Genomic DNA, 26,796 nt, shown 5'->3' on the forward strand with positions numbered 1-26,796 from the left:
CGTGGCAATCAGAATGCAAAAAACAATCACCAACACATAAAAAAACACATATTCTTTGTTAAAAAACAGATTTGTTAATAATTTTATAGTAATAAGCAATACAAATATAATTTTATTTTAACAAAATCTTCGATTTTCTAGTCCGTTCATTGCCCGAGCAACGTTTTCCTTGTTGAGGAATATTAAACTCATCTGCACCGTAGTATAATTGGTGTTAAGAACACTACTGTACAGGTGTGTGAACGTAGAAAATCGGTACATTCATGCAGAAGTCTAGTTTGTATGTCTAACATATGATTGGCGTTTTCAGCTTTACGTGTGTGCCGAAAAAATAAAATAATTATTCAATTAGAATTAATCTTAGGTCTTTTATTCATGGACTTTATTACACTAGTGGAAAAAACTTGATTGAGTTTAAGAATTTCATATTAAAAATGCTCTTCGCGTCCGGATACTGGCGGAACTTACTCATTTATACTACAACCATTGGAGTAGACTGCTAGCGAAAATAACAAACACAAAAACTGGTTGCACCAATTTAACACATAATCTAATGGATTATCTAAAAACATAAAAACAATTGTCCCAAACTAGGAGTATTATGGAAAGGAATATGCACAAGTTAAGAAAATTAAATCTAAAATATTTACAGGCATTTTGCGTAGCGAAGCTTTTGTTCAGTTTAAACTTGTAACCTCTAAATAATAGTGTACTTTTGTTTCAGTATTTCAGTATTTAGTTAGTTTTAGTTTGTGGCTTTGTTCGCCTATTTTTATACATTCTCAAGTACAATAAGTCGTTTTTAGTTTACTTTTTGTTGTAGTTCATACAATTTAGCTAATATATGTGTATAAACGTTTACAAATTTTGAAAAATATTTTATTTTGATTTAGTTAAGGTTGTATTCTCATTTAGTTGCTGTTCCAAATTGGATGACTTTTTCTAAATTGGGAGATAAGTTTAGAGATGAAAAAATGGAAAAGTGATTCTTGTTATATCCTTAGATCCTTACAATTAAAAAAATGTTTCATAAATTTTGTATGTTTGCAAGCGAGCGACGACGATTGACAAAAAATTTGTAGCAATTTGTTGCATTTAGTTTGGTGTATGTAGTTGATTGGCTGCTGCCCCTAAGCTAGAATATATTTAGTCTGTATATACAATACATATAACCATAAATCGTAAACATATCTTTTTAACTGCAACTGCAACAGCAACAGCACCTCCTCCGTCTATATTAGCATCTGTACTGGTATTTGTATCTATGTCCGGCTGCTGCATAACTAGGATATATATGTAGATATATATTGTAAATGCGTCGAGTTAATATATTTTAAATATATATATAGATCTATGTTTGGTTTACTATGCGTGTAGATGTATATATATGTATATGTTATGACTGCGCCTGGAGTGGTTTGGAATCGCGCTTGATTTGGCTTGAAATTTTACAAAATGGCGGAAGGATAAAACTTAAACTAAGTTGAGCGACCGTTGCGTGTCTCCTAATCTTCTGATTCGACCTCGACCTGACCTACAAATTAAACGAACAGGGAGGCGCTACGAACAGAATCCTTCGACCTTCGCTCGAGATTTTTTTTGGATGCAGAATATCACATAGTCAGACATTAATATATACGACTAAAAGTTCCTTTGTTTTTGATTATCCAGCTGCCCGCTTCAGACATGCAGTGTGGAGGAGTCCAGCGAATTTCGCGAGGATGTCCGTCCAATTAGTGTGGTGGTGTCCGAGTCCAGGGGAAACCTTTTGCGCTGCGGACGAAGGAAGAGGAACATGACCAACAGGATCAGGAAGAAGGTCAGTGCCCCGAACACCGGAAAGACTACGCCACCGAGCTCGCTGGGCGGCGGCAGGGCACTTATGATGTACACCCGATCGGTTGCATGGTTGCGGCTCTTCTGAGACTGGTGCTTCCTGGTCGTAGCACTCGTTGTCTTGGTGGTCGTGCCCACCAACTGACTGGTGTCCACATTCAGCTTAATTGAGCGTCGCGTCACACCAGTGAACTAAAAAGCGAGAAGCATGAAACAGATACTGATATACCGAGCCATAAATAAACTCTTCAAGAGGCTAAGCACTGCGCTGCTAAGTGGCAGAGCACTTGTGCCCAATAGCAACAACAGCTTCGTGCCAGCTCCACGACATACCCGGTGCTTGCATTTGACCTGGATGTTGTAGACGGTGTCCGGCCACAGGGAAAGCTCCGCCCAGGCCGTATCCGTCAGCAGGTTGCCAATCAGCCCTCCGCCGGAGACCTCCCAAGTGATCAGGCACTGCCGCGAGGCGTTGGCTATTGCCTCGTCCCAGCCAATGTCAGTGAGGACCAAGGACACCTGGCGCTGGGCCTTCAGCACCCGCAGCTCGAAGGGCGACATAAGATTTTGGCAGCACTGCAAAAAGTCCAAAAAGAGGAAGAGTAAGGACACACTCCAAAGAAAGGAAAAGGCACATAAAGTAGGGCACTTTACCACCACTTTCTTCATCTCTCAAGAAAGAAATCTTAACTTTTTAAAGCATCCTTTAAGAGACCTTTTGGGCCTATAATAATACACTTACCTTTGTGCAATCGACAGACCCATCCGGACCACTGCAGTAGTGCCAGCCATTGGGGCTTTTGGAGAACTGGAGAGAGAGAACAATTTGAGATCGTTTTAAAGGGAATTGCGATAAGGTAGTTGACTGTATAAGATTGGATAAAGATTAATAGAACCCAACTGGCGTGACAAATAGGGATTATTGTACAGAAAGAAACTGTCGGAAATATCAGAATGGTGAAATATCTCTGAAAGACACAGTCGGTAATGAGCCCAAACAGTAGGTGGTTGTTTTCTTTACCGATTCAGATTTGTGATAACCAGGGTTCGGGTTCTGGGTTCTGGGTTCTGGGTTCACCGACTCTTACCTGCTGATAGCAACTCTGGTGGCATCTGCTTAATTGCTTGCTGCTGCCGGCAATGGGCAGTGCGACGACAGTAGGGGTAGGGGCAGGGGTGACCAATGCAGGTAGGGATTGTTTTGCCCCTGCCCCCGGCATGGAACCGCTTCCCGAGTTCGATCCCGATGCCTCCCCCTGGGCCAGGGATAAGGCGGTGAGTGCACAGGTTATGAAAGCCAGCGAATGGAACATGTTACTATTTTGAGCCTCTGTTGTGTCCTGTTTCCTCCTCTCCCGGCCTTGTCCGGCCCGACACTCCCTCCTGTGTCGATGGGCGTGGGCGTTAGCTCGTCAGTCCTTCGAGTGTGTTTGTATAGGTATCCGGTTATCCGCGTTCGGGTTTTGGGCGTGGGTGTGGGCGAGGGCGAGGGCGAAGGCGAGGGCGTGGGCGTGCTCAGCAGATTGATTAATTGATTGATTTTGTTTGTTTATTTTCGTATCAAGTGCTGTTGGGATTGTTGTTGGGGCTGGGACATAATAATCGCAGCAGAAGCAGCAGCAGCAACAGCAATATATGGGATGCAAGGGCTCACTCTCACTCTCTCTGTCTCTCTCTCTATATCTCGCAGCATCACATGCTGCGCGAGGATGATACAGAAAAGGCAAACAAATAAAGAGTTATCGTTGCTACTTCCCCCCCTTCCACTCGTTCTACTTTTGTGTCGCTCCGCTGTCGTTTCCTTTTATTTGTTATGTTTGGTTGCTATTTTTTTTCATTTTCTGGCTGCCTATGGGCGGGGATAGCTGGTGGCTGGCGGCGGAGTGGGCGGCCGAGTGGGGCCAGGAATGCCCCAGTTGTTTGACTTTGTTATTTGAGCACCACCTTTTCGGCTCGTCTCCTCTCAGGTAACAAGCACACACGTGTAAAAAAATGTAATAGAGGGAGGATAAATAAAGGGTACACCAACGAAACAGCAACAACAAACACACGCGCGAAAACACAAAGTGGTTGCAAGAAAAAGCCAATCTGGCCATACGCCCTATATCTTTTGGGGAGGGTTCGCTAAAAATTCGACGACCGTATCAAATGTGCGACGCCTTTGAAACGCGACACCGCAGGCACTCTATGATAATTTGCAAGGTAACTGGGGGGCCACAAATTAGCGAGAAACTTTTGTTTCCAAAAACTGTCCGCGCACAGAATCTTCAGCGACTTGGTCTTGTTGGAAGATAGAATGATAAGAGCGCTTCCCCGCAACTGAAACGGTATCTGCGCTAGCGATGGGAGACCCCTTTCGATAGTACGGACATTTCTTTGTCTGGTGTCTATCGACTTTTCGATAGTTCTTAGCGCCAGATTTAAAATTTGACCGCCTATTAGGTAATTTTTAAATAACTTTGAATAATTTTTAACTACTGTTATCTTTTTTCCTTGTTAATATTTTAAAAATAACATTGTTATTAACTAAAAGCAAACTGCTTCGCATCCCTCGCCAACTTGTACATCGGGTGACTGACCGCGGACATAAAATTCTCCGAATTTTAAGAATGTTTACAATTTTTTCTGCTCGCGACCAGAAATAAATAAAAATAGTGTCGGTTTCTTCCTTTGATTAAACGAAATTGGTTGTTTATTTCGGTTCAAATAAGTATGTAAAAGGAAATGATGATACAAAAATAATAATGTATTGTACAATATGTTAATATTATTAATTTTCTCCCCTCTCGCTCGCTCTACTCCAAAGATACCGCTCTCCTTCCTTCTCATACAGAGGTGTAATTCAGTTATAATAATAATAATAATATTTAATAAATTGTCCTTTCCTCAATCGTCGTCCTGTTGAACGGAAAGTAATAGGATTTAGTTCTAGGCTGCGTCCTGCTCCTCTACTCCTGGTCCTCCTCCTCCTCCTCTTCCAATTACAATTAAATATACATAATAATCACAGTGCATTCTGGATTATGATTGGTTTTTTTTGACTCTCTGCTGATGCTTATCCTCCGATTAAGTACGTACACACACGAAATAACAATACGTAATATTTATCTGCATGGTGGCGCGTGTCTGGCTGTTATGTGTTTATTATGTATATATTAAAATATAAATACTATAGGTATGCAGCGGGATAAACAATTTGAATGTCAGGAGGAAAAGCAGATTGGGAATATTTTAATTAAAACATTATATGTAGAAGTAACAAATAGACTGCTTGAATCGCGCTTGAATCCTACTCCAGTTACCGGGTCTGGGTCTATCCTTTTAAATGCTTCTTTTCTAGATAACTCTTTAATATATTTTCTGTTCTGTTCTGCCAGCTGCCATTATCCATCGGGGAATAGTGAGTTTGACTTTTATTGTCTTAAATTAAAACTGAAGGTTGTCTTTTCCACACAAGAGCTTTTACACACGATTAATACAAATTTACAAAAAAATATTTATAATCCAAACATAATAAAAATAATGAATTTGATTTAACAAGTAGTGTGTTTATATATAGATATAAATTAGAAAAAATAGCCGTATATATATATAAGTTAACTGCTCTGCTCTGTTCTGTTCTGCTCTGCTCGGCGTTCCTGCTCGAGAGATGGGTTTTCTGCCCTGTCCGGCTGGCTATAGCCTGCAATGTCCTGCAATCCGACAAAAACAGTCCGACAAACACTGTGCTCCAATTCGAAAACTGCTCTGCTCTGACCTGACCTGACCTAGATGCAATTGTGTGGACGTGTCGGTGTGTGTATACATATGTGTGTTTGTTAACTTATTTTACAAGAAATGTGTGACAACCAAAGGGTGTCCTAGTGTTGCTGTTGCTGCTGCTGCTGGTGTTGGTTTTTTGAATTTTCGATATTGGGCTAATCCGATTCGGCTTTAATACAGTTGCAGTTCTATTCGGCCAGCGACGAATTTTGCTCCGGGAATCCGCTCACCTCCGTCTGCTCCACTTGCTGCTGTCCATCGAGCGCGTACTGTATGCGCAGTCGCATTCGCAACGTCGCCTACAATCGTACATACAGAGGCATTTAAGAATAAACACATAACATGAAAAAGATAACTCACATTCGACGTGGCCACCACTCGCATTTCCTGCGTGATCACCCCGCCCGGAGGCAGTAGAGAGCCGGACGGAGTCAGCATCTGCAACTGGAAACTTCTCTGCACCGCCGCCTGGGAAGTAAAAAAAAGGGAATCTCATTTCCCGCTCAGATCAAGAGCACGGGGGACGCTTACCTTCAGCAAGTACTGCTCCAGAGTGTTTTCAGAGCTGTTTGTGGTGGTCATGTAGATGTGCATGCAGTCACTGCCCCAGACGGCGACCAGCTGCACCAGAAGCCCGTCCTTGTCCAGCGCCGTCATTCGAGGACCCTGAGGAGGCTATAAAAGCAGATGAAATACCTTCCAAAGATGGATGTTTGTTTGCTCACCACTACTATGTTGTTGGAGGATGTTGTGGGGTTCAGATCTCCCAGAAGACTGCCACCAGAGTTGCCGTCGATGAGGTTGCTTCCTCCGGTGCTGCCAGCGGGCGCCGCCAAAGGAGCGCCTCCGCCCAGGCCGCCCAGCATGCTGCCCAGGTCGTTTCCGTTTGTGGCTATGCTGGCCGAGCCATCCAGGCCGGAGCCGAATCCACTCAGATCCAGGCCACCGAGAATGTTGTTCATGTTCGCCGCACTGCTCTGGTTGTTGTCCTCCGCCTGGGTCAGTATTCCTCCACCCCCGCCGCCCGGAGGCACGCCCGTCGTCGCCATGGACGCGGCCGACACGTCCAGATCGAGTAGATCCAGCAGATCCTGGTTGTGGGAAGCCGGAGCCACTACATCGTTGGCGTTCCGCGAGTTCTTTTTATGTACGGCATTTGAGAGATCCGTGGCCGCTACCAAGTCCCCTACGCCTCCGCCCGACAGGTCCGTGCTTCCCAGCAAATCAAGTAGAATGTTCTGCAATGGTCTCCAATTGAGTAAACAAATCCCAATCTTTTAAAGGGTCTGCACTCACCGTATTATCGCCCAGAGTGTTCATATTGCTTTCGATTATTGAGTGTCCACCGCAGTCTCCCTCGACGCCGTTTTCGACCACGTCCGGACTGTTGTCGTCGAAGGACCCGCCGCCGCTCTCGCCGTTCTGTGAGCTTATCCTGCTGATCTGCATGGCCGGCATCTTTTCCAGGAGCGGGGGGCGCAGGTGCTGGTAGTGGCCAAAGAGCTGGGTGAACTCCACGCCACGCTGCTGCAGGTCCACGTTGAGGTGGCTGCCAAACGAGGTGATCAGCGCTTGGATTTCTCTGCAGAAAAGATAACAGTCAGCGATAAGGGTTATAGGACTTGGGGCGGGTGCACTTACTCCACGCACTGCTGCAGACGGGTGCTTAGCTTCGCTAGGGAGACCAATGCATATTGCTTACTGGTGGTCGAGACTTGAGCAGAGGTTAAAAACTTATGATACACGGCGATCAGATCGCTCTCAGTGGGCCGTTCGAACTCTGGGGATGGAAGGTTGCTGTCAACATAAGATACCGGGCTGCCTCCAGACCCCACTCCACTCACCGTCTTCGTTTGCTCCGTACATGAAGAGGTCGCCATACTCGCCTATGGCCCAGACGGCGACCTGGAGCAAGGGCTGCTTGTCCTCGCAGTGATTGGCCACCTGCAGTGACTCCCAGAACCGGTTCGTGATGTACGTCTGCTCCGGAACGGGGCTGCTCGACACCAGCTGTATGGTGGAGGAGACGACATCGTCACGCACGTAGTTCCCGGCCGCGATGAGGACACTCAGCTGCGTGTCCAGGTGCCAGCGCGTGTTCGGCGAGTAGCGTTCCGCGGCCAGGATCATGCCCGAACTGCACTGAGCCTTGAACTCGGCGTCGGCCTTCTCCAGGAAGAGCAGTAGCTCTTTGGTCATTGTACGTATGTTTTGTGCATTGATCAGAGCGAACGAGAGCTCCATGGCACGGCGCCGTATAGACACGTCGGGGTCCTTAAGACACTCCAGGATGGTGGTTCGATGCCGCTGGACAGCCGAGGTGTCTGCATGCACGGTCCGCAGCAGGGTGTTGAGGGCCACGTATCGGATGTTCTTGTCCGAGTTAAGCAGGAAACGACCCAGGATGTTGACGGCCAGGACGCGCAGGCCGCCCTCAGATCTGGGGAGCGGAGAATACAGAGTTATTGGGAAGCCACTTCAGACTTTGAGCGTCACAGCCCACTCACCGGATGTCCATGATGGAAAGTACGGTTTCATAGAGGATCGTGTTGCCCACGTTCTTGCTCGTCTCAGTGTTGGTCGCGACCTGAGCCAGGATGTCGTTCATAGCCTCGGAGGCGTCCGGATCATTGTGGCCGAGGATGCGCAGCAGCCGAAGGATTTTCACCTGCAGGAACGGGTCGCTCACCCCGCTGACGTCGTGCTCCGGCGAGTAGCCACCCAGTATCAGGTTCTTCAGGATGCGCACCAGGTTCGGCACAATCTGGGGGGTTTCAATTCGTTTTCGTATTAGGGGACGGATGACAGCACTCGCAAGACATAAAGAAACACAAGTGGTGCTTATGCGTGTGAAGGGGTATAAACTGTACAAGTTGGAGGAGTGCAAGAAAGCCAAGGAGAAGAAAAGGAACTAAGGCCCGACTCGAGTCCTTCGAGTGACGAAGCGTCTACGAAAAAACGTAATAAACAGGAGTGTGTGTGTGTGTTGCATGAGGGATATCGAGTCTTGCCAAAAAATTGCGCTTAGCCAGGGCCAAGAGTGGGGTTCTGCTGTGAAATGTGTATGTTTCCAGGCATTGATGGCTTATGATACTAAAAGCACCTTCCAGACACCACATCTTCGGCATCAGCTAGAGCTATTGGCGGAAATTGCTGTCAAATTGGACACTTGGAGTGTGATGGCTCCTTTGACAGCAACTTCACATAAACCATATATTGCACTGATCGGCGCTCTGAAACATATACATATAGGCAGTCTGCATTTTGGACGCGTTTGCTTATAGATACTGTGTGTAAGTGTAGAGTAGAGGGCGGGAGACAAGTATATTCTAGGTAGGCACAACAATCATACCTCTCGATTTCCGCTATCCTGGCAAGTATATTACAACAAATTTCATTTTGCGTTTGTGTTTGCGAGGTATTCGAGTTCGATCAAAAACAAACAAGCGTTAATACATTTTAAATATACAGGATTCGATCAAACAATAATATGGTGGGTGGTCGGCATGTGTACGGGGATTATGTTTTCGTACGTGAGTGTATGGGGAATAGAGATTCTAGGACAAAAACGGGAAGTATATGTACACATACATCGGGTATAGCTAACAAAATGGGCGCGTTACTCGTTAAAAAAGAACTATAAGCCGTCTGGAGGCGTTATTTGAATTCAAAAAATTAAGAAATATCCCTAAAGACGGCCATAGTAGCCGCCGCCGCAGATGAAGTAGGTAAGTCTGCCGGTGATTCTGGTTTGATTTGGGCTTGGACCTGGTTCGTCCCTCCACTATGGCCACGTCAACTTACCTTCTTGAAATGCATCAGCGTGTCTGAACTGTTCTCGCACATCTCGGTGATCAGCGTTACGCCAGTGATCAGGATTCCTACAGAAATAGAAGGGTTATGCTTCGTAGCCGAAAAGACCTTTGAGCAGCCACACTCACCATGGTTCTTCTCACTCAGCAGGGACCGTGTCGCTGGCAAGAAGATCTCCATGAGCTCAGGCACTCGGCGAATGACGCGGAAGGCGCAGAGCGTCGCTTTCTTGCGGATGTACGTATTCGGCGACTTCATGAGCCGCTCCACCTCGCTGGCCAGATCGCGGGCCATCTCCGGCGAGGCAATGGCTCCCAAAGTACACAGTGCCAGTCCCACCACGAACTGCGTTGAGCTGTTCAAGTCGCTGCAAGGAAAAAAGGTGGATATTAAAACCTCCGATCTCATTTCATGACAGAATTTTAGCTTACTTCTTCAAGCAATTCGTGATGAGCAGGTGGACATCCTGCCGCTCGTCCAACAGCAGCATGGCGCCCAAGTAGCCGATCCTCTTGTCTGTAAACCGCGTGCTGGCCGTCAGCTTAAGGCACTCCAGTTGGCCAAAGTGAGCCGGATAGCCGAGCATGTGTATGTAAAGCAGCTTGGCAATATTCCGACAGCTGCCAGAGTACATCGCATTAGTTTGGAGAAGGATAATAGGGGCAGGGGGTCGGCCTGTACTCACCGCCAGACGGAGTCCTCCTCCCGAAACGTGCTCCGTATGTAGGCGCACTCTTTGTTGACTACCGCCCGCTCCTCGGCCGCGGTTCTGGCGGCGCGTATCTGTCGGATGAGATCGCGCAAGCGTGTGGGCGTGGGCATTCTGACTGTGGGCGGAACAAAGAAGGCACGTATTAATTGTGGGACTCGTTGGGGAATGCCCCGCCGATGCACTTCGCCCCCTGGCGCGGCTGTGGCTTACCTCTCTCCACCGCTTCTGTGAAAGCTTGCCGTATGGTGGCCATATTGAAGGCAGGATTGAATCTGTCGAAAAAATGTGTACGGTTAGACATTATCGAACGTTACAGTCTGGGTCGGGAGGAGGGAGTTAGGAGGCAGTTACCCATGCTCAGAGTTCATTGTGAAGGCAAAAACGTTGAATCACTTTGTGGAGCAGCTGGCTTGCTCGGCTTTTCCCTCGTGGCTCTGCTCCGCGCTTTATTCTATTTGTTTTGATGGTTTTCTCTATGGTTTTGGGTTTCTTTATCGCTAATACCTTCCCGGTCTATCCCGGTCTACGCGCTCTCTTGTGTTTGTTTATGTTTTGGTGTCTGAGAGTCGTGGCAATAGAGCTCCTCTGCAGATCGCTTGACGCCCACGAATACGCTAAAAACTGCCACACTGACGTCAGTAAACAAGCAAGCTGCCGGCCGCCTTTTTTCGATGCACTTTTGCAGCCCCTCTCTCCTACACTCCCCGACTACACTTGAGAAAAAGGGGGCACATGCAATGAATGTATGAATTAGAGCTGACCTCTGTTGTTATGAAACTGACATCCGTGCGTCTGTGTGAGTGCGCTACCTCAAAGTGCCGTCTGTGTGTGCGTTTAAGCCAGACTACTCATGATCTTAATAATTGGACAGAAAAAGCTCAAAACGGTGTTAACTGCGCTGACAAATCTCCGAGCGCAATGCAAATTGATTGAATTAAATATGTATGTCACAGCCCCACTTCACACCGACACGGAACTGGAATGACCAAGTGGACCCGACCCTACAACTATTGGGGCTGGCCAGAATGTTGTGGCCCGAATACTGGGCAGGCCATAAACAAAACAGCTGCCGTCATCGGTGGCAACATAAATATGTATCTTTACTAATTACTTCCCACAAAAATTAAAAAAACGCAACTGTCACTGTTAGCCAAGCGTTTCTTTTATTATTACGTATTTTATGGGGCTGTTTTCAACAGATTTTGGCCGTAAGTCTTCCTGATGTCTCAGAAACTTATTCGATTCACTGGAAGACCCATACACAGATACAAGGCACACACACACACAGACACACCCGCGACTGACACACACACGCAACTTGGCGTATGCTTTTTTGGGCCAGGAAAATCCCAGTTGTGGGTTTCAGCCAACAAAATTGGTTTGCATGCTCTGGCCAGGTGTGTGCTGCACACTTCGGCACTTTTGATCACCCGGTTGTAGGGTTATAAACACCTGCCACTCCGCGTCGCCGTCAACTTCCAATGCAAAATTTTACAACGCGACAAAAAAACTCAACACACACAACTGTTTTTGGGCTTTCCACTTGTCTTATTTGCTGGAATGTCTTTTCAAAACAGCGGCTTTCCACTGTCGTTAAGGTTAGAACATAGTCTCGCGGCGCGTTCGCTGGATGTTCGCAACTTTAATTCCACAAAACCAACGTAACAAGTAAAAAAAAATCGTTCGTGGAGAAGAGTTGGATGAGCGCAACAGTAGTAGTGGATGCCAGTTAGAGATGTGTTGCAAAAACATCGCAAGCACTATGTTGACAGGGATGGCCAGGTCGCCGATATCGATATTTTAGAGACTATTGCGATAGTTTTAGTGGTGGCCACTTAGAGATGGGTTGAAAACCCTGCCCTGGCACTATCGTTTAGAGAGTCTTGCGATAGATTAAAAACTTATCAGCAGTCGCCCATCACTGGGAATAAGCTATTCCGATTAGGCAAAGCTTAAGTCATTATTTATTAACGTAATTAAACGACTTTGCTGCCGGAAACATCATCCTTTTTTATTTTAATATGTCTATTTTTCTATGAATATCCCTAATTTAAGTTCAGAGCGATAGTATCGGTTCTTCCGCCACAAAAAGACAAAGCTATCTGGCGTCGTGGAACTATTAGTCATTTTAGTTTTTTTTCTTGTTATTAAAATAACAATAGTTATTTAATATCAGACATTGGAATGCTTTCTTATAAACCTTTCAAGATCGGGCCTCGATCATTTTGTCGGGGTTTTAAACTATGTCTTCATAAACAAATATACATACATATTTGTTTATTTTACCCAAGATCTGAATGAGATAAAACGTCGGTATCATCCATATGGCGATGTTGTTCTTCGCTCCCAAAACGCTTACAAGATTATTAGCTGTATCATGCCATAATAGGAAATAGATAACGCGGAAAGTGGTGCACTAAAAACTAGCGAGCAGTAGTGATTTGTTTTTTTAAAGGAACTTTTTAAAAACACCCATACATATGGCCACACTAGGGCGCAATAATTTAATTTTAAAACACAATTTTGAATAATATTCCTTAGCACTCACCTGCGGTTATTCTCGGGCGGCAAAACGCTCCAATCTTGCTCGTAGTACGGATACATGGTGCGTTGCTACTGGATCCTCACTTTAAACTCCCACGAAACCTAAAACTCTCACTGGGGGAATGGCTGCGATAAGCAAAAATGCTTATGCGTTATCTAATAAACACTAACGGGTAGCACGGAGTAAACCGCACCAATGTGCCTCGGCTCCTCTCTCTCTCGACTCTTAGTTTTAGAATTTTTTGATCATTTGCGGCGCGGCCCGAGCGGTGGAAACTCCTGCGGAAGACTGGCAAAGCGCAGAGGCAGTGCAACCAAAGCGGTGTGCCAGTTGAGCGTGCACATTTTTGTTGGTGGCACAGCTCGGTAAAGCACAGTGCCCACTTATCTATGGACTGATAATGCTCTGTGCCGTGCCAGTACCGTGAGAGCCAACAGAAACACACAAAATACCGGCTGGTCGTTTCTTTTCACGGATAAGCAAAGGTGTCATTGACAACCGCCATTGGCCATTAAGGGAGCGGAGCACTTTTAGATAGCAGGCCACTCTCCCGACTGGTACGGAAACCTAGAGCCCACCCACTACCATAGTTTACGTTAGCCACGATCTTGACGATCTCTGGAAAGTTCAACTTTTCAAACTTTTTATACATTTTCGAAATATTTAAAGGATAAAGTTACAATTACATCTGTTTAACCGTCAAAATTATAACAATTATAAATTAAAAAAGTTCTTACTGAAATTACACATCAATGGAAATGTTAAGGTAAAAAAAACGGAAAATGGAAGGGGCTTCTTTACAAATAAAGTAGGTAGGTAAAGATAAACACACTTTTAATGGGAACTCTAAAACACCACCGACCCAAGGTGGTAGCGGCTTGACTATAGCGATCTATAAATATATATTTTTTTAAATAGGTTAAGCTATTTCCCATTTTCCAGATTACTTTTTCTTAATCTAAATCGTTGCACTTAAACTGCACTAATGAGGGGATGCGACAAACTGCCGCTTTCATAACAATATGTATACACAGTGACTCACAATCTCCCTAGATATCAATTAAGCGTAATTTAGCCTTAAAAGTACAAAAATACAATTCTTGTTAAAGCCATTCATGAAAAACGTTGTGCAGCTATGGCGCTTGGCGAGCTATCGGGCTGTTGGCTAGTCATTCTCCCGTGGTGGACGCACCACCGCATGCCGCTTTATAGCCTCCACCAGCCAGATAATTCCCTCGTCTACGCCTTCGCCGTGAAGAGCTGACACGGGAATGGTGAGACAGTCTCGACGGCCGATCAGAGCTCCGGCTTGCTGGAAGACGGGCTTAATCTCGCGCACACCCATCACGTCAGGCAGGTCCTGTTTGTTGGCTAGAATAAGCAGCGGAACTCCAGACAGCAGCTCGTTCTTGATCATTTTGTCTAGGGTCAGAGTTGAAAGGTTACTGAGAGAGCCTTCAAACAAGTCCATTTGTAGTTTTTACCGAATATAATCTTAGACTCGTCCATACGCTCCCGGTCATTGGAGTCGATAACATAGATGACACCGTGCGACTCCTGGTAGTACTTGTCCCACAAGGATTGCAATTCCTGCTGTCCACCAAGGTCCCAAAAATTGAGGCGCACTCCCTGAATGTCGATAGTTCCAATGTTCAAGCCCACTGTGGTGGTGATCTTGTTAGGATTCAGTCCTTTGTAGTTTTTGGTAAACTTTGTTTTTGCTGCCTCCAGGTAAGTCTGCGTGGGTAGTTAAGAAGCATTAATATTCAATCGTCGATGGTGATTGTCTATATTTGCACAAATGTGCCAGCTAAACATTCAGTTTTATACACGAAGACGTGTCTTAAGCCGTACCGTTTTTCCAGCATTGTCTAATCCGAGGATTACCACGCAGTAGTCGTCCTTCTGTGTCATGTATTTGTAGAATCCATGGAGCAGTGCGTACATTGTAAATACTGTCTCCTTTTTGCAAATAACAATAATAAATAAATATTAATTTTGTTGTCGCCTAAGAAATTAGTGATGGCATTTGAAGTAGAGCTAAAAAACCTATATCGATATTTTCCTATCAAACAACACCATAAACACTATAAAAAATAAAATATATATAAAAATAAAAGCAATATTTGGTAAAAATTTGGTTAAAATCAATGAAAATCAAATTATTTCCTCAAATTCTTAATAGGTTAGTTTCCATAAACCAAGTGGACAGTCCCTTTCGACTTTCCCATTCCTAAGTATGACCGTATTCGGCAGTGACAAACCTGGCAATCCTAACAGGCTTCTGTGTTCGTATGCGTGCGTGTTTTTCCACAAATTCCATTGTAAATTTACTGCCTGCTGCTAAAACTTCAACAAAAGCGAGAAAGCCAAAAAAGATCCCGCAGTCATGTCGCTGTCGAGCCTTTTGCCCACTCCGACGAATGCGATTTGGGATCGCGAAGACGAGCGTCGCTTAGCAGCCAAAGGAGCCCCGAAGATAGGAGCCTTGGTGTCCGCCAAAATTGCAGCGCCACCGTACGGGCAGCGCAAGGATTGGATACCTCGGACGGAGGCTGATTTCGGGGATGGAGGTGCTTTCCCTGAGATCCATGTGGCGCAGTACCCACTGGGTAAGATGTTCATCCAGAAAGGGTTCGTTCGTACTACATTTCCCACCATTTTCCACAGGTCTCGGTGCCCCGGGAAATGTGGGCAAGAAATCGAACGCCCTGGCCGTTCGACTCGATGACAAGGGCAAAGTGAAATACGATGCTATTGCACGGCAGGGTCATGGCAAGGATAAGATTGTGTACTCCTCAATTTCGCAGCTTCTGCCCGCAGAAGTTCTGGCCGAAGATGCGGATGAGCTGCTGCGGCCGGATGAGGAAACGGTGGCTGAAACCACTGAGGAGACACGTCTGGCCTTGGAAAAGCTGACCAACCAGAAGATTACCTCCGCCCTGCCCGTCCGCCACGCCCAGAAAGCAGGTCCTGCCCAGTATATACGCTACACACCGTCGCAGCAGGGCGATGCCTTCAATTCGGGGGCCAAGCAACGGGTCATCCGAATGGTAGAGGCACAGCTGGATCCCATGGAGCCTCCCAAGTTCCGAATCAATAAAAAGATACCTCGAGGACCACCCTCGCCGCCTGCTCCAGTGCTCCATTCCCCGTCCCGGAAGGTGACGGTCAAGGAGCAAAAGGAGTGGAAAATACCTCCCTGCATATCAAACTGGAAGAACGCCAAAGGTAAGTTGAAAGTGGCTTGAATGCTTTCTGTTCCTCTTTTAACTGATAGTCGTGTCTCGCAGGTTACACGATTCCTCTGGATAAGCGTCTGGCTGCTGACGGACGTGGACTGCAGCAGGTCCACATCAATGAAAAGTTCGCCAAGATGGCCGAAGCCCTGTACATAGCCGATCGTAAAGCTCGCGAAGCCGTCGAGGCGCGCGCCCAGCTGGAGAAAAAGCTGGCTCAGAAGGAGAAAGAAAAGAAGGAGGATATGCTCCGCTTGATGGCCCAAAGGGCGCGTGAGGAGAGAGCTGGCTTGCGCAACCCCGAGGGAGCCGAACCATCCGGTTCAGGGGCTGGCGGTTCTGAGGCCCGGGAACGCAGTGATTTACGAGCGGATCGGCAAAGGGAACGACAACGCGATCGCAACTTGCAGCGGGCGGCTCCCGAGAAGCGAACAAAACTTCAGCGCGAACGAGAACGCGACATATCCGAGCAGATCGCTCTCGGCCTGCCGGCGAAAAGTGCCGGAAATGGAGAGACACTATTCGATCAGCGCCTCTTCAACACCACCAAGGGTATGGATTCCGGATACGGAGATGACGAGGCCTACAATGTTTACGACAAGCCCTGGCGTGATTCCAACACACTGGGCGCCCACATTTATCGGCCGAGCAAACAAGCAGATTCCGATAATTACGGCGGTGACCTAGATGCCATTGTGAATACAAAGCGATTCGTGCCGGATAAGCAGTTCTCCGGCGCTTCCAGGGAGGCGGCTGCCGCCCAACGGAGCGGCCCAGTGGAGTTTGAGAAAGAGGAGGATCCCTTCGGCTTGGATCAGTTCTTGAACATGGCCAAGAAGGCGCCGAAAAGGGCGGAGGAGAAGAACAACGAGCGCAGCAGCCACTCAGACCGCAAGCGCAGCAGGCGTGACTAAAGCTTATGTTTATGGATGGCTACAAACATTGATTCCTCATCTGGATTTTCATCAACAGTTTTTTCTTTACTACTTCTTTGACTTGGGCAGAATTTCAATTGTAATCACAGGACGCTCTGGGGTTTTCCATAGAAACTACAAAATAAATATAGATACAAATATGTACCATTTTCATAGAAGCTACATTAAATTATTGGCCTAAGACTATGTCCCATATTAGGTCTAAGGGTTTCTACGGGGTGGCGACAGATCCGAGATAACATTACTATAATCTAATGGTCATCTCGGGTCTTTTAAAGTTTAATAATAAACACACCATCGAGTCAAGTCACAAAATAAACAAGTATTTGTATATATTATTGATTATTTTATTGAATTTATTGATTAGTCATGTGATAACAGAACGTTTTTTGAATTTGGCGCCTCGCATTGAAAAGCTAGTAGTTTTCAAAAGGGGAGCAGGATCCTGCCCATTAAAATCTGGTAGTTTTAAATTATCCTTAAGCCCAAATTAAACAATTAAAATATAAAGAAACTAATTATTAAATCGGGAGTCAAATAAGTCATCCCTAGGCGGTATTTTTTCGCTGCACAGTCACTGGTCACACTGGGTGTGACATTGAGTTGACTTTTGATTCAGTTTAATTATTATATTTACCCCTAAATAGTGATTCGCCAACCACCAAACATAGATTGAGAGCAATTAATAACTCCACTGGACTATTTTCCCATAGGATGCGCCACGGAGGCGGATTCTAGCCGAGTAGGAAGCGAGCGGAGACTGCACGACTGCTCCACTAGCTGGTGAACAGCAGGCGCCTCCGACAGCGTCTCTTCCTGCTTGTGCGGGGCCCACAACAACACAAGATCCCAGCCGAACCGAGGCCGTTATGTAAGTTTAGCGGGCTGGTGATTGTAAACAACAAGTGCAAACCACAAGTGTACCTTGCCAAAACCCCATAACAATAACAAAGGAACTCCGCCTGGTCCGGACACTGATGGGTGGTCACATCTAGCTTGTGTTTACGGTTTCGGATCAGCATGTCCCTCAATTTATATTATTTATAAGCTAAACCCTGACATATATATTAAATTGTAAATATAGGCGTGGCTAAAAACGAGTCTAAAACCTCCAATCTTTCAGAGAACCAAATCCACAATGCGTTCTCGGAGCAATTCTGGAGTCCGCCTGGACTACTACCAGCGCATAGTCCACCGACTAATCCTAGCTCACCAGGAACCTGTGACGGGGCTGTTCCCCGCCTCCAACGTGAATTCTCATGCCTGGATCCGCGACAATGTCTACTGCATTCTGGCCGTATGGGGACTGTCCATGGCTTACAAAAAGATCGCCGATCAAGACGAGGATCGGGCCAAGTGCTACGAGCTCGAACAGAGCTGCGTTAAGCTGATGCGCGGCCTCCTAATGGCCATGATGAACCAAAAGGACAAGGTGGAGAAGTTCAAGATGACCCAGAGTCCGTACGACTCCTTGCACGCCAAGTACTCCAGCAAAAATGGCTTGCCCGTCGTGGGCGACAACGAGTGGGGTCACTTGCAGATCGATGCTGTGTCCCTGTACCTTCTAATTCTCGCCCAGATGACGGCCTCGGGGCTGCAGATTGTCTTTTCCTTGGACGAGGTGTCCTTCATCCAGAACTTGGTCTTCTATATCGAGTCGGCCTACTCTATACCGGACTATGGAATCTGGGAGCGAGGCGACAAAACCAATCATGGTACAAATACAATAATATGCTATAATAACAAACATGAGTCCGATTTCATTTCTGTATTTTTGCCAATTTAGTTCCGATTCTTGAGTGGGTTCAATTGAATTAACTGTACTGTCTTTCTAGGTGAACCCGAGCTGAATGCCAGCTCCATTGGCATGGCCAAGGCCGCTCTAGAGGCCATGAACGAGCTGGACCTGTTCGGGGCCCGCGGTGGTCCCGCCAGTGTCATCCATGTCCTGGCTGACGAAGCCCATAAGTGTCAGGCGGTGCTCCAATCGATGCTTCCTCGCGAATCCAACTCTAAAGAGCTCGACTCGGGACTTCTGTGCGTCATCGGCTTCCCTGCTTTCGCCGTGGACGATGCCCAGTTAATACACAACACCAAAGACGCGATCCTCTCCAGGCTGCAGGGAAAGTACGGCTGCAAGCGGTTCCTGCGCGACGGCTACCGCACTCCCAAAGAAGATCCATCCAGGCTCTACTACGAGCGCTGGGAGCTGCGCATGTTTGAGAACATCGAGTGCGAGTGGCCGCTCTTCTATTGCTATCTGATCCTGTTCCACGCCTTCCAGAGCGACAAGCGGGCGGTGCAGGAGTACGCCGACCGTTTGGAGAAGATCATGGTTCGATCAGAGGACGGAATACTGCTGGTGCCGGAGAGCTACGCGGTGCCCCAGGATTTGGTGGGCTTCGAGTACCAAAAGCCGGGCTCGCAGGTCCGCGAAGTGGTCGGTCGGTGCCCGTTTTTGTGGGGCCAGTCCTTGTTCATCCTGGGACGCTTGCTCCAGGAGGTAAGCGATTCGTAATCATGGGTTTCACCAGTAACCATCGGTTTTTTAGGGTTTCCTGGCCGTGGGCGAGCTGGATCCTTTGAATCGACGCCTCGGCGCGCAGAAGAAGCCAGACGTGGTCGTCCAAGTGGTCATTATTGCCGAGGACAACGAGATTCGCGACAAGCTGGCGGAGCATGATCTGCATGTGCAGACCATAGCCGAGGTGGCCCCCATCGAAGTGCAGCCGGCCCGGGTGCTCAGCCATCTGTACACCTACTTGGGTCGTAACCGAAAGTTGGGCCTGAGCGGCAGGAAGTCGCGCGACGTGGGCATCCTCAGCACCAGCAAGCTGTATTCTCTCAAGGATCGCATCTTTGCCTTCACCCCGCAGGTAAGTTGGAGTTCCCAGACCCGCCTAGTCCCCACAATTCTTTGAACCCCGGCCAACCTTTTCTCTCCCCAACCTCTATTCTGTTTTAAACTTTATTTTACTGTATTTTTCAGGGGTGCAAATGGGGTGTTATGAGTAACTGATTGATTTTTTGATTAAATATCTAGCAAGATGATTATTGATTGATGATTATGATTTATATTTGACGTATTATTGAGCTCACAACTATGATTTCAAGTCTGATTTCGCATCTCAAAGTAGTATCTCTTATGCAGTTATAGATATCCTTCCGTTTGCAACCCTGATCCTTTGAATTTATAGTTGACTTATTCCTCGTTTGATTTATACCATATGTATTAGTTCGCCGACCTGTCGCGCTTCTATATCGCCTCCGATAACGAACTCATGATCGACATCCTCAAGGGCGAGATCAATTTCCTCAAGTCCGCTTGGGATCTGCTGGGTCGTCCCCTGGTCACCCTGGTGCTGAAGCGCATCCACTTAGGTCGGTCCGCCGGAGCGAGTAGAAACCACAATACGCAAGACTTTTTCGTTACATCACTCTACATGCCTCTTGACTTATTATTTATTTCTATAATTAAACCCCTATTAATCAGGTGTGCAACGCCACCGATGTGTGTTCTCCCCTCCTTTTAAGTTTTTTAGTTTGCTCTTTGTTGTTTTTTGATTAATCGGCAGAGGTTTGCTTTTGGTATTGGTATTTTTTATTATTAAATTAATTAACTAGTTAATTGACAAAAACACACAAACATACAACGCGCACCTATGGTTTTTGTGAATGAATGGGCCGGGGCGTGGGGTTCTGGGACGTACGTGCCCGGACCCTGGGCCGTACCAGGACCCTGGGCCGTACCAGGACCCTGGGCCGTACCAGGACCCTGGGCCAGCCCTTCGTAGTCTTACTTTTGCTAATTCTTAGAAGACTGTTCTCCGTTTGGTTATGGAAGCGACTACATCCGCACGGACACACACACTGTACCATATAGAAACCGATCATAACTCACCATACCATTTATTTTTAGATATCTTAGTGAAGTTTATTTATTATTATTTAGTTTGCCCCCATGAGCTGCTCTGGAATTCCGTTCTCCCCCTACTTCCATTCCTCAAAATTGGCCAAAATGCATATCTAAAAAAGTGTAAAAATAAAACCAAAACAAATCCTTTCTCTTCTTTATTTTATCCAATTCGATGATTGAAATAACAATGAAATTCGAATGCAACCAATACAACACAATCAATACAAATCCAACAATACTTGCAACAACAACTGCAAACCGCAAACTGCAACAACATACTGCAACATAAACACACACAGCATATCGACTATGAAGAATATTATACCACACGCGATCCCGACTTGCTTGCCAGCAATTTTACCACAAATTTAGCCTTCTTGACCAACAATTGGCGCCACATGTTGGGCAGGCCGACAATCACACTAATGGCAACCCACTATATGCTAGGTAACTACCCATTATCGAAACCAAACCAACCAAACCGATCCCATCTCGATATACATAGCCACATGCTAAATTTCAATCCAAGGTCTCCCCCGAAAGTCTTACCTCTTATCCCCCACTCTGCACTCCAGCAACTCCTGCAAAATCAGCACTCAGAGCCAAGATCCACTCGATATATACGATATATACTATAGACTATATGCTACACTACTATGCTACTCACACCCGACCTTTGAATCCCGCTTGTGTCTGCTTCAGTAACGTCCTGACTGCTTCTCCGGCCTTCGACACAGTCTCTATCTCCGTTTGAATGACCTAAACCTAAAGGAACCCCATATACTAAACTAACTAGACTACTAACTAGACCACTCCAAAGTTCAGGCCCAATGTGATCCTCTAGAGAAACTACTTAAACGCAAGCTACCAAGTAAACTAACACAGCCCTCTGCCTTAATCCGTGCTTTCGTGGGCAAGGTTACTCCATGGTTGTGCATAACCCTTTCCCTAGAAGCACGCAGAACCAATTGCTGATGGTGTTGGCCTCTATGATGAAAACTGTATATAACGATTGTACGGCTATTTTGTGTGACTAAGTCCTAGCCTGTAAGCCACGCTTCTAACAAACAGACCCCGCATCCCAAACAGATCACCTGCATCGCCATCATTTGAACCCAACCATCCACCTCAAAGTAAAGCTAACAACACTCTCAAAACAGATCAGGAAAAGATACCGCTGGCCATGATTCAGACCATGCGCAAACTCAAGTCTGGCTACATCAACGGCACCCGGGTGATGCTGGGAAGTCTGAAGGACTTCCTCAACACCTCGGCCATCACGGACCTGAGCTTCCTGGGCAGCACGGAGGACGGCTACCCGGATCGCCTGCACCCGGACGTCCAGACCTACTTGGAGGAGCACCTGCTTCGCTCGTTCAGCAACCGCAGCACCATGAATCTCCGAGGTGGCCAGCTTCGGCCCAGGACCTTGAGGCGGCGCATGTCCTGCAAGGGAGCCATCAAGAAGACCCGCTCCATCAATGTCGACTGTGAGTAGTACACCTGCCCTCTTCCATCCCTTTCTAATCTGTGTCTTCCGCAGCCGACAACCTGGGCATGGAGGGACCCTCGCCTCTGACCGAACGCCGACTCTCCTCGATTGTTCCCCCGCCCTGGCTGCAGGCCAACAAGCAGAGCCACGTCAGTGTGTTTGCCACCACCCCGGAGGAGGGACCCAGCTCCCCGCTGCAGCTGGGCAATGAGCTCTCCGTGCGGGAGAACATCTACCCGGTGGATCCGCACAACAACCGCTCGGCGATCGACAGGCGCAGCGAGTTTGTTCGCCAGCAAGAGAGTTAGTCTCCAAACCGATCTCTATTTTGTTAATTTAATTTATTTATTTTATTTAATTTCGTTTAACGAATTCGTTCTTTTCTGTTTTAATTTCTTGCATAAACTTTTGTGTATGATTTCGATTGATTATCCACCGATTGCGTTGCAAACCCGATAGTAACCGTGCCAAAAATTCTCATCCAACGCCATCGCGCGGAAACCAACTTTGCCGACACAGAGGTGGAGGAGCTGATTGCCATGCTGAGGGAGACGGAGAACCTGGAGGAGCAGGGCGACATTCTGCAGTACCTGGTGGACACCCAGGGCCTGGACTTCAACACGGGTGAGCGCAGCATGATACTCATTTTAGGTTAAGGGCGCAGCTTCTGCCTGGTAGTTGAGCAATATTGGTGAGCCGAAAACGGGTTTCAGACATCCCAGGTAACTCCATCCGGGATCACCCTCATATATATATCACACTCTGGTGTCCATCGGGCTTAGTAGTAGCCGGAGGATAAGTTGGTAGGACTATGTTAATGACCAGACATTGAATCACTGTTTTCTTCATTCTTTGCCGTCCTTGTCTTGCGTCCCGTGTCTTGTTCCGTGGTGTTCGCAACCGAATCCATTTCTCAGACGGCCTGGGATTCAAAAACAAATCGGACGACAATGCTAGTGCCAATAACAGCGCCGGTAAGTTCCGGAGAACCTATGTGTTGATTGTTGTTGTTGTGTGGGCTTTTGAAACGTGAATCCCATCTTAGCCATCCTTCTCTCCCAATCCCACACCCGCCACATTTTATCAGACTTTCCTGGATGATCCTATTTGGCTCCTGTTCCTTTGGTTGTTCCTATTCCGCTATCAATGTGGCATTAAATGGATTCCATCACACATCTTGATTTATTTCATCAAAAACTAGATTCTACACTCATCCTATTTCGGTTTAAAAACTATTTAATTATTTAACATTTTATTTTCCTCTCTCCGCCTGCGACCTGGCATTGAAACCCATCTACACTCACATGGCGACCCACTTACACACCACACACGCACACCCCGGCTGCTCCATTCACACTAACCCACTAACATTCCTCTTGCATACTTCCGTCGAAACAACAATTCCAACTAATACTAACCCGTAACCATACCCGTAACCGCAATCCCTAACCGTAACCCGTAACCCGAAACCCGAAACCCGATAATGGTAAAAGAACTCGAGCAAGCGTTTGTTGACGAGGTGGTGCTGGGACTGGCTGGTAGTGGTGGTAGTTTTGTTGCTGAGGCTCCTGGTGGCGAGGAAACGAAGAAGAACCGGTCGCAGGTCGTGCTGCCCACGGTGATCATCGATGCTGCTACGATTTCCCCAGATCCAGACAGCGCCGGAGGCCAGAGCGACCACAAGCACAGCCACAAGGTGATCAGCCCCGACTCCCAGTCCAACTCTAGTCACATCAACAACAGCAATAGCAACAGCAACAGCAGCAGCAGCCATATCCATAGCAACAGCCACCACCTTGATAATAACAACGATTCTTCCCAATCCGAAGGCATGCTGGAGGAGGGACGCGTCGTCACCGTGCGCGACCTGCTCAAAGGACTCTACGAGAAGGCGTGCCAGCAGAAGCTCTGGGGCCTCGTCCGACACACGGCCGGCATGCTGGGCAAGCGGGTGGAGGACCTGGCCAAGGCCGTGACGGATCTTCTAGTGCGACAGAAGCAGGTTACTGTGGGCATGCCGCCCAACAACGAGCACACCATTACGGCTCCCCTGCCGGAGGTTGAGCTGCGTCAGCTTATCCACGATGTGAGTATCCTTAAGCAACTTTCCAAACCCACCTGGTACATCTTTGTATTGCCGCTATGCAGGCCTATGGGGACGACGAAAGCACGGCCATGCTGACGCAGGAGCTCATGGTATACCTGGCCATGTTCATACGCACCGAGCCGCAGCTGTTCCACGAGATGCTGCGCCTGCGCGTGGGCCTCATCATCCAGGTGATGGCCAAGGAGCTGTCGCGCACGCTCAACTGCGACGGCGAGGCGGCGTCGGAGCATTTACTTAACCTCTCGCCCTTCGAGATGAAGAACCTGCTGTACCACATTCTTAGCGGAAAGGAGTTCGCCGTCAGCAGTGGTGAGTTCCAGCTTCGGCATCCACACGATCTGCTCTCTAAAAGTCTGCTTCTTATTTCCCCCAGTTGCCCGCGGCAATCTCTCCATTGTCAGCTGCAAGAGCAGTCGCGTCAGCAAGAAGAGCCAGATCGGCTTGGGCGATCCGGAAGGGGAGGATGCCCTGATAGCAACCATCGACGACCGGCAGGGGCAGTGGCTGCGACGCCGCCGTCTAGACGGTGCCCTGAACAGGGTGCCCAGGGACTTCTATTCGCGCGTGTGGACGGTTCTGGAGAAGTGCCAGGGCCTGGCAATCGAGGGAAGGGTCTTGCAGCAGAGTCTCACCCAGGAGATGACGCCCGGCGAGCTGAAGTTCGCCCTGGAGGTGGAGACGGCCCTGAACCAGATCCCGCAGCCCGAGTACCGACAGCTGGTGGTGGAGGCCCTGATGGTGCTAACCCTGGTGACCGAGCACAACATGGTGCCAACTTTGGGCGGAATCATCTACGTGGAACACCTCGTGCACAAGGCCAATCAACTGTTCCTCGAGGACCAGCGTAAGGTGCAGGGCGATGCCACGCTGTGCTGCGCCAAGATCAAGGACGGCAAGGAGCAGCAGCAGGCAGCCTCCGGCATGTTGCTCTGCGGCGGAGCAGCCTACATCTGCCAGCACTTGTACGACAGGTAAGCGACGCGTGACCTTGGACTTTCCAGAGAACTTTCACCCATGCATGTACTTCGTTTCAGTGCCCCCAGTGGTAGCTACGGAACCATGACGTACATGTCCCGGGCGGTGGCCCTCGTCCTGGACTGTGTGCCAAAGCACGGCGAGATGGAGTGCGCCATTTCATAAAGGACTCTGCGTCCTAAGGTCCTGAAAATCTCTCCCTCTTTGAGATTTGTTAGTTTTGATGTTGTATCAAATATATTTCTTAGAACTTTTTTAAATTTAATTTGTAACTCGTACATGTTAATAAATTTAATGCAGAACTTCAAAAATTGTTTCGTTTTCTCTTGAATGCCCCACAAGGAAGTCCATATCTTGGCCAATTTTGTACTGATCCTTAAGAGGGATACCTTGATTGATTTGTAGTTCGATTCTCCACAATTCTGCACGAAAACCTCGACACGAAATTTTCGATCCATTTTTTTCAAAATTTTCTAGAGGGACCTTGTAAAATGGGGGTTTTCTACATATGGCCCACAATGACGTCCATATCTTAACCAATTTTGATCGGATCCTTAAGAGGGATACCTTGAACGATTTGTAGTTCGATTCTCCACAATTCTGCATGAAAACCTCGACACGAAATTTTCGATCCATTTTTTTCAAAATTTTCTGGAGGAAGCCCTTGTAAAATGGGGGTTTCCTACATATGGGCCACAAGGACGTCCATATCTTGGCCAATTTTGATCGGATCCTTAAAAGGGATACCTTGATCGATTTGTAGTTCGATTCTCCACAATTCTGCATCAAAATCTCAACACGAAATTTTTGATCCATTTTTTTCAAAATTTTCTAGAGGGAGCCCTTGTAAAATGGGGGTTTCCTACATATGGGCCACAAGGACGTCCATATCTTGGCCAATTTTGATCGGATCCTTAAGAGGGATACCTTGATCGATTTGTAGTTCGATTCTCCACAATTCTGCATCAAAATCTCAACACGAAATTTTCGATCCATTTTTTTCAATATTTTCTAGAGGGAGCCCTTGTAAAATGGGGGTTTTCTACATATGGTCCACAAGGACGTCCATATCTTGGCCAATTTTGATCGGATCCTGAAGAGGGATACCTTGATCGATTTGTAGTTCGATTCTCCACAATTCTGCATCAAAACCTCAACACGAAATTTTCGATCCATTTTTTTCAAAATTTTCTAGAGGGAGCCCTTGTAAAATGGGGGTTTTCTACATATGGCCCACAAGGACGTCCATATTTTGGCCAATTTTCATCGGATCCTTAAGAGGGATACCTTGATCGATTTGTAGTTCGATTCTGTACAATTCTGCATCAAAACCTCAACACGAAATTTTTGATCAATTTTTTTCAAAATTTTCTAGAGGGAGCCCTTGTAAAATGGGGGTTTCCTACATATGGGCCACCAGGACGTCCATATCTTGGCCAATTTTGATCGGATCCCTAAGAGGGA

The 26,796-nt window shown here is 47.1% G+C and overlaps 5 protein-coding genes across 23 annotated transcripts; 2 read left to right on the forward strand and 3 right to left on the reverse strand.

Annotated features, from left to right (window-relative positions):
• Window positions 1-348: 348 nt before the first annotated feature.
• Window positions 349-4,164, reverse strand: fend (forked end). The gene is made up of 4 exons (XM_017239319.3): window positions 2,925-4,164; window positions 2,579-2,644; window positions 2,170-2,412; window positions 349-2,028 (listed from the first exon to the last, which is right to left on the reverse strand). The coding sequence occupies exons 1-4, from the start codon at window positions 3,147-3,149 to the stop codon at window positions 1,681-1,683; spliced, it is 882 nt and encodes a 293-aa protein (XP_017094808.2). The 5' UTR covers window positions 3,150-4,164; the 3' UTR covers window positions 349-1,680.
• Window positions 4,165-4,497: 333 nt separating this feature from the next.
• AP-1gamma (adaptor protein complex 1, gamma subunit) lies at window positions 4,498-12,950 on the reverse strand. Of its 9 annotated transcripts, none has more exons than XM_070276592.1 (16): window positions 11,646-11,862; window positions 10,475-10,744; window positions 10,334-10,395; window positions 10,097-10,238; window positions 9,843-10,031; window positions 9,540-9,778; window positions 9,403-9,479; window positions 8,951-8,968; window positions 8,106-8,362; window positions 7,443-8,038; window positions 7,240-7,378; window positions 6,895-7,180; window positions 6,324-6,836; window positions 6,130-6,273; window positions 5,959-6,066; window positions 4,498-5,897 (listed from the first exon to the last, which is right to left on the reverse strand). In XM_070276592.1, the coding sequence occupies exons 2-16, from the start codon at window positions 10,489-10,491 to the stop codon at window positions 5,787-5,789; spliced, it is 2,898 nt and encodes a 965-aa protein (XP_070132693.1). In that variant the 5' UTR covers window positions 10,492-10,744; window positions 11,646-11,862; the 3' UTR covers window positions 4,498-5,786. The 9 variants fall into 9 exon arrangements, 8 of the variants coding, with proteins under 8 accessions (XP_070132693.1, XP_017094673.2, XP_017094671.2 ...); XM_017239184.3 differs by having other exon boundaries at window positions 11,576-11,862; XM_017239182.3 differs by having other exon boundaries at window positions 10,475-10,831; window positions 11,576-11,862.
• A 768-nt stretch (window positions 12,951-13,718) lies between these two features.
• Arfrp1 (ADP-ribosylation factor related protein 1) lies at window positions 13,719-14,705 on the reverse strand. The gene is made up of 3 exons (XM_017239187.3): window positions 14,523-14,705; window positions 14,153-14,405; window positions 13,719-14,090 (listed from the first exon to the last, which is right to left on the reverse strand). Exons 1-3 carry the CDS (start codon window positions 14,613-14,615, stop codon window positions 13,834-13,836), a joined length of 603 nt encoding a protein of 200 aa, XP_017094676.1. The 5' UTR covers window positions 14,616-14,705; the 3' UTR covers window positions 13,719-13,833.
• A 203-nt stretch (window positions 14,706-14,908) lies between these two features.
• On the forward strand, window positions 14,909-17,000 carry Bx42 (Puff-specific protein Bx42). The gene is made up of 3 exons (XM_017239186.3): window positions 14,909-15,280; window positions 15,339-15,899; window positions 15,962-17,000. Exons 1-3 carry the CDS (start codon window positions 15,058-15,060, stop codon window positions 16,819-16,821), a joined length of 1,644 nt encoding a protein of 547 aa, XP_017094675.1. The 5' UTR covers window positions 14,909-15,057; the 3' UTR covers window positions 16,822-17,000.
• Window positions 17,001-17,406: 406 nt separating this feature from the next.
• Window positions 17,407-25,643, forward strand: LOC108123864 (probable phosphorylase b kinase regulatory subunit alpha). 11 transcript variants are annotated; one of them, XM_017239246.2, is made up of 13 exons: window positions 17,407-17,713; window positions 17,966-18,557; window positions 18,678-19,345; window positions 19,395-19,718; window positions 20,079-20,223; window positions 21,919-22,248; window positions 22,302-22,553; window positions 22,710-22,874; window positions 23,168-23,224; window positions 23,744-24,336; window positions 24,399-24,666; window positions 24,731-25,328; window positions 25,392-25,643. In XM_017239246.2, exons 2-13 carry the CDS (start codon window positions 17,981-17,983, stop codon window positions 25,495-25,497), a joined length of 4,083 nt encoding a protein of 1,360 aa, XP_017094735.2. In that variant the 5' UTR covers window positions 17,407-17,713; window positions 17,966-17,980; the 3' UTR covers window positions 25,498-25,643. The 11 variants fall into 11 exon arrangements, with proteins under 11 accessions (XP_017094735.2, XP_017094741.2, XP_017094734.2 ...); XM_017239252.3 differs by having other exon boundaries at window positions 24,080-24,336; XM_017239245.3 differs by lacking the exon at window positions 20,079-20,223 and adding an exon at window positions 21,058-21,205.
• The last annotated feature ends 1,153 nt before the right edge of the window (window positions 25,644-26,796 follow it).

The sequence above is a fragment of the Drosophila bipectinata genome, chromosome XR (assembly GCF_030179905.1).
Source record: "Drosophila bipectinata strain 14024-0381.07 chromosome XR, DbipHiC1v2, whole genome shotgun sequence".
NCBI classification, from domain to species: domain Eukaryota; kingdom Metazoa; phylum Arthropoda; class Insecta; order Diptera; family Drosophilidae; genus Drosophila; species Drosophila bipectinata.